At 39.0% G+C, this 13,797-nt stretch overlaps 1 protein-coding gene across 1 annotated transcript; it reads right to left on the bottom strand.

The window, feature by feature from the left end:
* Window positions 1–132: 132 nt before the first annotated feature.
* Window positions 133–13,264, bottom strand: wbp2 (WW domain binding protein 2). The gene is made up of 8 exons (XM_065272322.2): window positions 13,106–13,264; window positions 12,219–12,327; window positions 10,615–10,750; window positions 9,755–9,847; window positions 9,465–9,614; window positions 9,112–9,225; window positions 8,935–9,008; window positions 133–1,052 (listed from the first exon to the last, which is right to left on the bottom strand). The coding sequence occupies exons 1-8, from the start codon at window positions 13,162–13,164 to the stop codon at window positions 1,005–1,007; spliced, it is 783 nt and encodes a 260-aa protein (XP_065128394.2). The 5' UTR covers window positions 13,165–13,264; the 3' UTR covers window positions 133–1,004.
* Window positions 13,265–13,797: the final 533 nt, after the last annotated feature.

Raw genomic sequence — 13,797 nt, forward strand, 5'->3', positions numbered from 1 at the left:
TTTTCCTCCTGTAGGATTTGATCCCTGATTTCCTTTTTCGACTTTCGTCCAGATTGTTTTTTTAGTCTTGGATGGACAAGAAGGCCGTGAACACTGAAGACGTCCATAGAAAACTCAAATGCAATGGATCACTCCACTTGTACAGGTTTACTTTAATAAAATGACATTTTAAATAAGACAATACAGTTGACACCATGTGTAATCACATATTTCAATAAATAAATGAAGGAATAAATCCATAAATTCATTGTATTTAGGAGACTGAAGGTGCAGGAGGGTTAAAGTGCGAGACTACAGAGTACAAGCTGAAGAGAATATAATCTGAATAGGTACAGTACATAAACATGATGTAGTGTCTGCTGGTTTCAAACGGATTTAATAAGCAATACATGTGAAGTGTTCACATTGAGATTGATCTGCAGCATCCAGAAATCATTTCAATTAGTGTTGTAAGTTCAGGCGATGTTGGTGATGCGAAAAAGTTGAGCAACTTTATGCAAGCAAACAGCAAATACTAATAAATACAGAAATTGAGTAAGAACGACAAATCAAAGCAAAAACTTCTGGAAAAAGCTTTGTTATTTGGGCCTAAACGCTTGTGCAATTGGCAAAACACTTATACTGTCTTCATTGCTTCAATCTATACAAAATCTGTCAAGTCATAAAGTACTATGTTAAACTATGTTTTCCAAACTCAGAAAAGCTGAATTAAAAAGCTCAGTCATTTACTGTCGGTTTGTTCCTCACAGCTAGAAAGCGAACCGTTGTAAAGTCCAAATCCCTCTCATTCACAAGCTGTTAATTCACTAAAGGTGTTTAATTCTTGTATCTCTCTTCATAGGACAGGTGATATTAATGCAGAGCCTCACTGGAGACCCCGGTCAGTGCATTCAGACACATGGGGTGTTTGTACCAGAGAAGTGTTAACTGAGGCTTAAGATGATTAGAGAACGAGAGGGTGACATGAAGAGAGAGACGGGAGGACATGATGTCTGTAGAGATGGTTACTGGTTCTTTTTGTCTTCAGGTGGGGAGTATGGTGGAGGTTTGTCCTTTAAAACACAAAAAAGCAATTAAACTAAATTTGATAATATTTGTTACTTTAATGCAGTTTCTACACTCTGGACATGGTTAACATGTTATACTTGGTTAACAAGGTTCACATGGTTTCATAATATAAAATTCATTGACAGGTTGGACTGGTTACATTGAACTTGGTTAACAGTTTGATTTGAACTGGACTAAACTGGACATTGTTAACAGGCTAAACTTGACTAAATTAGACTTTGTTATCAAGCTAAACATGGTACTATTAGATTTGGTTAAAAGGTTCAACTAGGTTATATTGAATTTGGTTAACAGGCTAAACATGGTGATATTGGGCTTGGCTTACAGGCTGAATTTGGTTATATTAGACTTGGTTAAGAGGCTAAACTTGGTTATACTGGACTTGATTAACAGGTTGAACTTGGCTAAATTGTACATGGTTAATAGTGGACTTGGTTAATAGGCTGAACTTGGCTATATTTGACCTGGTTAATAGTGGACTTGGTTAACAGGCTGAACTTGGTTATATTGGACTTGATTAACAGGTTGAACTTGGCTAAATTGTACATGGTTAATAGTGGACTTGGTTAATAGGCTGAACTTGGCTATATTCTACCTGGTTAATAGTGGACTTGGTTAAGAGGCTGAACTTGGTTATATTGGACTTGATTAACAGGTTGAACTTGGCTAAATTGTACATGGTTAATAGTGGACTTGGTTAATAGGCTGAACTTGGCTATATTTGACCTGGTTAATAGTGGACTTGGTTAACAGGCTGAACTTGGTTATATGAGACTTGGTTAACAGGCTGAACTTGGTTAAAAGGCTGAACTTTGTTATATTAGACTTGATTAACAGGTTGAACTTGGTTATATTGTACATGGTTAATAGTGGACTTGGTTAACAGGCTGAACTTGGTTATTTTGGACTTGGTTAAGAAGGTTCACATGGTTTCATAATATAAAATACATTGACAGGTTGGCCTGGTTATATTGGATTTGGTTAACAGGTTGAACTTGACTAAACTGGATTAATTAGACTTTGTTACCAAACTAAGCATGTTATTATTAGATTTGGTTAACAAGTTAAATCAAGTTATATTTGGTTAAATTTGGTTAAACTTGGTTATACTGGGCTTGATTGTTTCCGGTTTGTGACGTCACGCTGAACAGATCGTGCATCGTAGCTCCGTCGAGTTCATCATCTAAAAGCTTTTTTTTTTTTACCATCTTATTCCTATTTATATAATATAACTTATTAGTTTTACATAGGAATACTTTACCGTGACGATTATTGAGCAGTACTACCACGTGAAACTATTTATCACTAATAAACACCCAGTGTTGTTAGCATATAGCCCGCTAGCATCCACACGGTGGAGGCTGAAGCTAGCATTTTCCGATCTAATGGCGGATTCATCTGATATATGCTTTTCTGACCTATCCTCACCTGAGCGGGAAGCTGTGGAGGAGTTGTTTCCCGGTTTTAGCAGATCCAAGGCGAGGTACAGCGCCCACTTCACCCTGCCTTCCGACGTCCACAAGCGAGCAACAAACATGCATTCCACGCGATGCAGCTTCACGGACCGTGAACGACATGAAAGCGATCGGGAAGCTGTGGAGGAACCGCTGCCCGGCCTTCGCAGATTCGGCAAGCCAAACATCACCCTGGCCCCAGACGTTCGCAGGCGACCGAGGGGTGTCACAACCGAACACCCCACGCGATGCAGCTCCGGGGACCGCGTTCGGGTAAACGAAGACGCCATCGCCCAGCATGAAAGCGGTAAGACTCCGCTTGTTATTGTAACATGTACTACTTGCCACATGTATAGTTTAGCTTCTGCTGTTAGCATAGAGGGGTTTACATGCACTAAGTGTATTGAAGTATTAAGGTTAACTGAGAAGGTTGCTGAACTAGAATCGCGCATCCGAACGCTAGTTGAGGATAGCAAAACCGCTAATGTTACTGTCGCAAATAATCTATCGAGCGAAAAGACTAATGGCTCGGTTCCGACATCAGATGCTAATATAAATATTACAAATACTGTATCGAGCGCGCATAGTGTTTATCAAAATACACATGGCTCGGTTCCGTCATCAGAGTCAAGTCAGCGGTCAAACTGGGTGACTGTTAGGCGGCATAGTCATATTAGGCGTCCTTCTAAGACCCATAACGTAACGACAATTTCTAACAGATTCGATCCCCTAAGGAGTATACCAGCTGAAACACCTTTTAAAAGTGCCCTGGTCATTGGAGATTCTATACTCAGGAACACTAACATTGAGGCACCAAACACCATAGTCGACTGTATACCGGGAGCCAGAACGTCTGACATTAGATCCAAACTTAAAGTGCTGGCTAATGCTAAGCGGAAGTTTTCTAAGATTGTTATTCACGCCGGCACGAATGACACTAGGCTCCGCCAGTCGGAAATCACCAAAGATAATATTAAGGAGATGTGTGAAATTGCAAAAACAATGTCAGACAATGTAATATGCTCTGGTCCCCTCCCCGCCTACCGGGGAGATGAAACACATAGTAGATTAGTGTCTCTCAATGGATGGATGTCAAAGTGGTGCCCTCAGCATAACGTAGGGTTTATAGACAATTGGAAGCATTTCTGGGGAAGACCATTTCTCCTAACCCGAGATGGCCTTCATCCGTCATCGGAAGGAAGTGCTATACTCACTAAAAATCTGATCAATAGTCTTAATTCTGATATAGTATGACTATCCAGGGCCCAGGTCAGGAAACAGACGGATCGGCTTAACCGTCCATCTGTTAGCTGCCGTGATATGTCAAGACCACTTATATCCCAGCACTTCGAGTCAATCTTACCGAAATATCAGCACATTTCAACTGTATCTGTTCCCCGAACAAATAAATACAGGGCACCGCTTGTTACATCTGGTACAAATCTGATTCAAATAAAATTAGAAAACAATACATTAACAGATGAATCTCGATTCTTAAAATTCGGCCTTCTTAACATTAGATCGCTTACCAATAAAGAACCTATTGTCAATGAAATAATTACAGACCAAAACTTAGATGTACTCTGTTTAACAGAAACCTGGCTTAAAGCAGACGACTACATTAGTTTAAATGAATCCACCCCACAAGACTATTATTATAAACACGAACCTCGATTAAAGGGGAGAGGGGGTGGTGTAGCTACAATATACAACACAATGTTTAAAGTAAACCAAAAATCTGAGCTAAAATTTAAATCATTTGAAGTAATGTTGTTAAATATGGAAATAACTGATCGTAACCACAAACAGCTTTCTTTTGCTTTAGCGACAATCTATAGACCACCGGGTCACCATGCAGATTTCCTTAATGAAATAGCAGATTTCCTATCTGAGCTTGTAGTCACTGTAGATAAAGCTCTTATTGTTGGTGATTTTAATGTCCATGTGGACAACCCAAAAGACGCATTAGGACGTGCGTTTATAGATGTTCTAAATTCTCTCAATATTAGACAAAACGTGACAGGGCCAACGCATACTCGTAATCACACATTAGACTTAATTCTGTCACTCGGACTCAATATTAATGACGTCGAAATATCACCTCAGAGTGATGCAGTTTCTGACCATTACCTTGTGTCATACACTGTACTACTAGATAGGATCACTCAATCTACAACATGCTACCGACTAGCCAGAACAATAATTTCCACCACTAAAGATAGCTTTATTAGCACTCTTCCAGACCTGTCCCAAATGAAACATGTAGCAGATAACTGTGACGATCTAGATATTGAAATAGAAAACCTAAACAATGTCTGTTCTAACACATTGGATGCCGTTGCTCCCATTCGAAAAAAGAGATTCAAAGAAAAACCACCAGCTCCATGGTATGACCATCACACAGCAGCCCTTAAAAAAGTAGCTAGAAAAATGGAAAGAAATTATAGAAGCACAAAGTTAGAAGTATGGCGCGCAGCATGGAAACAGAGTGTTAAACGCTACAGACAGGCTATTAAAACCGCCAGATCTACATATCTTAGCAAGCTTATAAATGAGAATCATAATAACCCTCGTTTCCTCTTTAGCACAGTTGCGAAACTGACTAGAAACAAAGAACAAACAGAAACCAATAGTAAACTTCAACACAATAGTAACGACTTCATGAACTTCTTTTCTAACAAAATTTCGGCTATTAGGGAAAACATCGTAGCTACCCAGGCAGCCACCACTCTACCCATTAGTTCACTTAACACTAGACTACCATACGAACATCTTGATTCATTTAAACCTACTACAATAGATGAGCTCTCTAAACTAGTCACATCATCCAAATCATCGTCCTGTATATTAGACCCCGTTCCCACAAAACTACTTAAAGAAGTATTCCCTGTAGTGTCAACCCCGGTTCTAAATATCTTTAACTCATCGCTAGAAATAGGATACGTTCCAACAGCTTTCAAACTAGCAGTTATTAAACCGCTGATTAAAAAACCACAGCTTGACCAAGGAGAACTTAATAACTTTAGACCAATCTCAAATCTCCCTTTTCTTTCGAAAATATTAGAAAAGGTAGTGGCAAGCCAGTTACGCACATTCTTGACAAATAATAGTACATATGAAAAGTTCCAATCAGGATTCAGGCCCCACCATAGCACAGAGACAGCGTTGCTTAGAGTTACAAATGACCTCCTATTAACATCCGATCGTGGTGAAATCTCAATTCTTATATTACTAGACCTTAGTGCAGCATTTGACACAATAGACCACAGAATCCTACTCAATAGACTAGAAAACTATGTTGGTATCAGTGGTCAGGCGCTAGCCTGGTTTAGGTCATATCTAACCAATCGCTATCACTTTGTTTATGTAAATGAGGAAGAGTCATATCACTCCCTGGTTAAATACGGTGTACCGCAGGGATCAGTTTTAGGTCCTATCCTGTTCTCGTTATACATGTTACCCCTAGGAGACATTATCAGGAAACACAACATAAGTTTTCACTGCTATGCGGATGATACCCAGCTTTACATCTCCTCGCATCCCAGCGAAACACACACGTTTTCTAAGCTAAAAGACTGCATTAGCGATGTTAGTGACTGGATGGCACATAACTTTCTTAAGCTCAACTCCAATAAGACAGAGGTACTTATTATTGAACCAAATCGCTACAAACATAATATGTCAGATTACAAATTGCACATAGATGGCTGTACTGTGGTGCCATCTTCCACGGTTAGGAACTTAGGTGTGATGTTCGACAGCAACTTATCCTTTGATAGTCATATTGCCAACGTCTGCCGCACAGCATTCTTCCATCTTAGAAATATCTCAAAAATACGCCATATACTGTCTACATCTGACGCAGAGAAGCTTATTCATGCTTTTATGACCTCTAGAATAGACTATTGTAACTCGCTACTCGGGGGATGCCATTCAAATCAGGTCAACAAGCTTCAGCTAGTTCAAAACGCTTCTGCAAGGGTACTTACTCGATCTAAGAAGTATGACCACATAAGCCCAATTCTGGCATCTTTACACTGGCTACCAGTTAAATATCGCATCCAATTTAAAATATCATTAATCACCTACAAAGCTTTAAATGGCTTAGCACCCTCATATCTTAGAGAATTACTATCAGAATACAATCCATCACGCACACTACGGTCGCAAAATTCTGGCCTATTGATTATCCCTAGACTATCAAAAGTGTCTAAAAGTGGAAGATCCTTTTCCTACTTAGCCCCTAAGCTCTGGAATGATTTACCAACCGATGTCCGAGAATCAGACACAGTCGATCATTTTAAATCTAGACTTAAAACTTTTCTCTTCAACAAAGCATTCGCATAATTTGTCTAGTAAAGGTTCTTAACTCGCAATAGTTATTTTCACGGAACAAAGCACTCACGGTCATAACACAGACCAACCAAATAAATAAATAAAAACCTTTTCTACATGAACACTTAAAATGAATTGCATTAAATAGTTTGCCACCGTTTGCCACTGAACCTGCATTAACGACGACAGTGGGGCTTTCGGCCTTAGTCAAACGGTTTGGCACGTATGGTCGGGTTGCGATTTTGGTGCTTTCGTGTGTCTTGTGAATAGTATGCCATACAGACCCGTTTGCCACTGAACCTGCATTAACGACGACAGTGGGGCCTCCAGCCTTAGTCAAACGGGTTGGTATGTATGGTCGGGTTGCGTTTTTCGCGCTTTCGTGTGTCTTGTGAATAGTATGCCATACATACCCGTTTGCCACTGAACCTGCATTAACGACGACAGTGGGGCCTCCAGCCTTAGTCAAACGGGTTGGCACGTATGGTCGGGTTGCAATTTTGGCGCTATCGTAAGTCTTATGAATAGTATGCCATACAGACCCGTTTGCCACTGAACCTGCATTAACGACGACAGTGGGGCCTCCAGCCTTAGTCAAACGGGTTGGTATGTATGGTCGGGTTGCGTTTTTCGCGCTTTCGTGTGTCTTGTGAATAGTATGCCATACAGACCCGTTTGCCACTGAACCTGCATTAACGACGACAGTGGGGCCTCCAGCCTTAGTCAAACGGGTTGGCACGTATGGTCGGGCTGCGATTTTGGCGCTATCGTAAGTCTTATGAATAGTATGCCATACAGACCCGTTTGCCACTGAACCTGCATTAACGACGACAGTGGGGCTTCCGGCCTTAGTCAAACGGGTTAACACGTATGGTCGGGTTGCGATGTTTTTGGCGTCTTCTCCTGGTCCTGTAAATGGTATACAATATAGACCCGTTTGCCACTGAACCTGCATTAACGACGACAGTGGGGCTTTAGGCCTTAGTCAAACGGGTCGTCAGGTTTCATTTTCTCTTAAAGATCGGAAGGTGACCCTTATTTACCATATATACCCTCGCATTGGGCCCCCAATTTGCTAAATCCTCAACTGTGGATAATATTATTATGCCGCAATATTTAGTCTGTCTGGAACTAAGCTGAGTTAAACCACATCACTGTGTGACACTTCAATACATATGAACGGCTGCTACGCTAATACGATTTTGTTTTTCTCTCCCTGTCTCGTCCTCGACCCGAGGACGAGACAAACAGACCCAGTCCCGGTAGATGTGAAAGTCGGCACACCTCTGATCTACTGGCCGTCCTTCAACGTTATGCCCAGCTGATACCTGACCAACGATCACCGGCAGAACCGCTTAATCTCCGCTAAATCTCCATTTCCGTTCTCCCAAGGGTTTTTCCCTCCTAGGACTTATTTTTCCTCGGAAAAAAGCACGGGGGTTTTTTTTCTCCTAGGGGGTTTTTCACCCTGGGGAGGCAGCCTTTTTGGGCTTTACCTAGCTTCCTCTTCTATACGTTGCTTTAGTAATACGTGCAATTATAATATTGAGTCATAGCCGCAGCAAATTTAACTGCTCATGCTATCATGTATTCTGTTGTGCTATCTGTCGTTTTCTGTGCTTTTCACTGCTTCTATTTATGTAAAGCTGCTTTGAAACAATTGACTTTTGTGAAAAGCGCTATATAAATAAAATTGAATTGAAAAATTGAATTGAATTGATAAACAGGTTGAACTTGGCTAGATTGGGCTTAGTTAACAGGCTGAACTCGGTTAAATTTGCAATTGCTAACAGGTTGATCTTGGTTATATTGAACTTGGTTAACAGTTTGAACTTGATAAAACTGGATATGTTTAACAGGCTAAATTAAGACTTCATAACCAAGCTAAATTATATTGTATTTGGTTAACATGTTAAACTAGGTTTTATTGAATTTGGTTAACAGGCTAAACATGGCAATATTAAATTTGGTTAACAGGTAGAACTTGGTTATACTGTACTTGGTTAACAGGCTGAACGTGGTTATATTGGACTTGGTTAACAGATACTTGATTTGGTTAACAGATTGGCAAACTCACCTCTGGCAGGTAAACCCGCGCTGGAGCAAAAGTGGCACTTGAACTCGCTGCAGCTTCAGCAGCTTTTGCCTCCGCTAGAAAGAACAAGTATTTGATGAGAATTTATTATTTATTCTTCAATCATCAGGAGATGACAGCAAAAGCTGTGTTAACCAGTAAAACAGTTCGGATTTGTACCTGCAGGGGTTCTGGGCAGGTCCGGGTCGAAAAGAGATGGGTCCATTGGACCTGAATATGGTGGGGGTGGCATATAGGCTGCTGGTCCATCAAACCCAGGAGGGTAAAATCCACCTATATAATCGAAATTAAAGTAGTGAGTTTATGTCAGTGTTGTAAGTCACTTTATATTGAAGTGTCTGCTAAATGCATAATTAAAAATGTACCAAGCACATCCACACATAGATTCAGTTTGAACGGCACTCTGCATGTGTATTGCTGACATTTTGATTTAATCTGCATGCATCGTTTCTTATTGGTCTTTGATTACAATTACAATATCGGTTGAGGAACCTAGAACATAATCACCCAACCTGGTGGTGGTGGTCCAGGGTAGGCGTATCCAGGAGGCGGAGCTCCAGCCCCATACATGCCATTTGCAGGAGGAGGAGGAGGGTACGCATACGCTCCGTTTGCCATGTAAGGACAGCCGAAGTGACCGGTCACCGGCTGACCTCTGGATGCTGATGTGAGAAACAGAGCAAGTCTCTTATAAACCCAATGCCATTGCAGAACATGTGACAGATTCAACCCATATAATTGTTTGTGTAGGCAATTATATTCGAAAAGGTCAAAACAATCGAATAGGTCAAAACAGACGTACCCTGCGCTGCCACCTGTAGCATGTACTGTCCAAACTCAATCGCTCCTCCGGCTATGAAGATCAACTTAAAGCTTGCAGAACCTTCCCAGCCACCTAAAACATTCATCAAAACATACTAGTAAATACAGTACACTTATATAACAAAATCTTTTTTACCAGAAGACTGCACTTACTAATCATATAAAATATTTGTGCTGGGTCGAGTACGAGGAACCTAGTAGCTAAACTATGTTCACAGAAATGCTAACACTAACCTGCTGCATGCCTTTAAACTCATCACCGTGTATTGTGCAGAGAACGCTCTCATGAGTCATTTAATTCAGTATTAAATAACTGATGGGTCAGATTTTGCCCATAGGTCAGCTCTCGAGTCTTTCTTAATGGTATTAGTAATAAATTGTTGTTGACCGGGCATAACCAATCGTAAAGGTCTAAATCAATAACGATTTCATATGTTGTGCCAGCCGCTCTCCTTACTGGAGCTTCAATGTAGTCAGGCATTGATTCAGTTTTATTTATTGGTTAATTCATGCTTAAAGAAGCAAAGTGAATATTTAGAGATAAAATTTACTTTTTTTGTATTTATCTTTGTGCTGTTTCAAATCTTATTACCTGAAAAACACCAGGACATCAACACAACAGAGTATTCTGGCCATTCATTTCAATGTAATGAAATTTAATGAGGAAGTTCATTTAAAGTGGATAACCATTTGAACAAATAATTTACATTTTTTTATAATCATTTTATAGTGGTTTTATAGTTTTTCTCATGCACTTTCATTACATGAAAAAGAGAGGCCGGGACTTTGCCATGCCATAAGAAAACCATCTACAAAGAAAAGTGTTTTGTGTGTTTTTACCTCCAGTCTCAGCGCTGACTGACCCTTTGATGTAATTCGCCCCAAGTACCGGCTGTTTAACCTCACAACCCTTTATGAGGTAAAATGGCATCATGAAGGACTGGAGAGGCTCTTTTCCTTTAGCCAAGAAAATCACCTGAGAGTAGACAAACCAAATTCAGAACATACTAAAATACTGCTATACTAATAAAACAATTTTTACAAACCATTGTAGCAGCTAATGACTGCTAACTAATAACTACTTCACTTTATTTTCCACAAATGAGTTATCATCATATTTAAATATCAAACAGGAGATTGGCTGATCAAATGCAGAGTGAAGTGTTATGGTTGAGTTTAGACTCATGATTATAGCATCAGCAAAACTATTATATTCACGATCATTTGCTGACTCCAGTAAATCTAAATGATCGTGTTAAGCCACAAACATCTCTGCTATTCAGTTTGAATGATGTGGGTCTTGTGTTGATCCAACAGAATCTAAATTCCAGCATGTTATGTTGCCAGACCTATAGTTATCAAGATCAGACAGACATGCATAATTTTACTATAAGAGTTCTTATCTTAAATTGTTGTGAGAATGTAATTTTATTTTATATCTTAATATTAGCTTTAATTTATAAAACTGTAAGTTTCATTCCTTGATTCTGATTGGTTAATAGCTGTGTGCTTTTTATGATAAAACAAATTCTGTGTATCACTGCGCAGCACCCTTAGCAATGTAAAAATATCCGAAACATCATGTTACTGATCGCAGTCATTTAGGGACTATTTTTTTCAGCGGAAGGAAGACTTTTAGTCATTTTACTTCATGAAAGTTAGGTTTATACATATTTTTTGCTTTACATATTATTTGTATTGTGTGGTAACCATTTTATAAAAGCAGCAGGTTATCGTGAATAAACCACTGCTGAAGGGGTTGCATTGATTCTGCTTCACTTCCTGCCTAACAACGTCCTTCAGCTGTGAGTTATTCCAAGTTATATCACAGGTCTGTTGAATGCTTTATTCTGATTGGTTGAGAAATTTTCCACAGGAATACATTATTTTACGATAAACCTGACCTGTCAAAAGTCCTAAAATAACTACCAGAGCAATGTCTGTGGTAACAGTGGTATAAGCTGAATAACTGACCCCGGTCCTTTGAATTATTTAAAAATAATGCACACACCCAAGGTGCATTACCACATCGGTTGTGCACTATTTTCGAATAATTCCACGGGTCGTTGTCAATAATTCCTTAAAAAACAGCACAGCCTCTCGTACCTTACTGCTTACATAAGTAATGTTTACCTGTGAAGTGAGTTATTTCTGTACCATACATCGGACGTAGGTCAGATTCATGTTTTATTTGAGAATCTTATTCAATTTATTGTTAAATTAGCCAGTTAATATATTTTTTACAAATTACATTTGAAGCAAAAAAGCTTTTCTGGAAAATAATAGTCATTTACATTTTGAGTGTCATCATATGCCTTTCGTCTATTTGTAAAATAAACACAGTAATGCTGGGCTGGAAGGTCATGAGGGTGAATAAGTATTTTTCTTTGAAGTGATAAAAAAAGACAAATCAATATGTAATCTGATGATGTTGTATTTCTTACCCTGTATGGTGTTAGGTAGACGCTGCCCTTCTTGCTTTTTCTAAAGGGCTCTGGCAAACCTTCAGCTTCATTAAACATCAACTCAACATTCTCATATGACATGAGAAGACTATGGGAAAACACACATGATTTGTCATTACTAATTAATTATACAATTATAAAGAAACTGAGAAGTTAATATAAATATATAAATCACTCCTCGGGTGTTTATTCATCAGTCGCATGCACACAGAGTACTTCATTACTTTTTTAAAAGAAGGTTAAGAAGATTATTGCTGACCTCACGTATGTTTAACTGTTACGAATCCTAGAATGGCAAAGGCTTTGTTTATTAATTATTCATTACTATTAAACAGCCGGAGAGAAGGCGTGGTCATGAATATTGAAAGACGTGCGCTCCATAGACGCTCCAGGGTTTCCAGCAACGTGATCATGACATATTAATATTCATGAGCCAGGACTAACCCATAGTAGGATTTTTTAAAGATGCGCAAGATCTGTTTTCAAACCAGATAAAACCTGCCTGATTTAATGTGAAATATATTTACAATGTGTAAGGATAATGTCGCGAAAAAATGCATAAATAAACACTTTATGCATTTTTAAAAGTGTAAACGAACACCGTGGATGTGATCTAACGTTAACGGGTCGTGCGCTGTTACAACACATAGTGGAGAAAATGATACCACACTTCCCTGTTCATATGATTCTGCGTAGAAAACACAGTTTGAACTGGTTTCAGCAACAATAGTCAATTTAAATAGGCTATTTTGGATAAATTCATGAAAACGCGTGGTGCAGGATCAGACGTATTTAACAACATAATCAAATGATAACAAAAGCAATACAATTAGCCCTGCTGTAAGATTCTAATTACGCTGCTTTACCTCTCACTGTTGTTGATTATAACACCGCCAGATTCCGAATGATTCTTGTTGAGAGCCATATTTGATATCCTCTGTGTTTTGTATCAGACTGACGCTCAACCCGATAATCCACCTGCACTTCCGCTAAACACCACGCCCCCCTGTGACGCAACGAAAGGCTCTGTGACATTTCCCGAACCTTCTCAAATAATCCGTTTTTTATAACTGTACATACCTCAAAAAAAATTGATATTCCGTTGTTAAACTTTCAATGTTATTTTCCTAATGTAATATTTCCTGAAGAAAATCTAGACGCAACGTCATTGAATCTCGTTTTCAAAAAAACAATATTATATCAAAACAATTCTAACTAAAAAAAATTCTGACTAAAAGAGTCTGTATTAACATTTAAACGTGTTAATACCTTTTATTCGTAAATTTGAGATAATAAACAGTGACTTTTATTATGCAACATGTCATAATATGACACGTTTAAATTCAATGTTGATATCAACATAAATTAAGTAACTTTATTAAGTTAATCAGCCACTGTCTTTGATTTAAATAAATATTACATAATTTTCAAAGAACACCTCTCTGGAAACGGCCTTTGCTACGTCTCCAAACTGTTTCGGAAAACACACGCCATGTTGGCTCTAGTGTAGGGGCTCATTCTTCATGACTCTGCACGTGTACTGTGCACCAAAATGGCG

The sequence above is a fragment of the Paramisgurnus dabryanus genome, chromosome 1 (genome assembly GCF_030506205.2).
Source record: "Paramisgurnus dabryanus chromosome 1, PD_genome_1.1, whole genome shotgun sequence".
NCBI classification, from domain to species: domain Eukaryota; kingdom Metazoa; phylum Chordata; class Actinopteri; order Cypriniformes; family Cobitidae; genus Paramisgurnus; species Paramisgurnus dabryanus.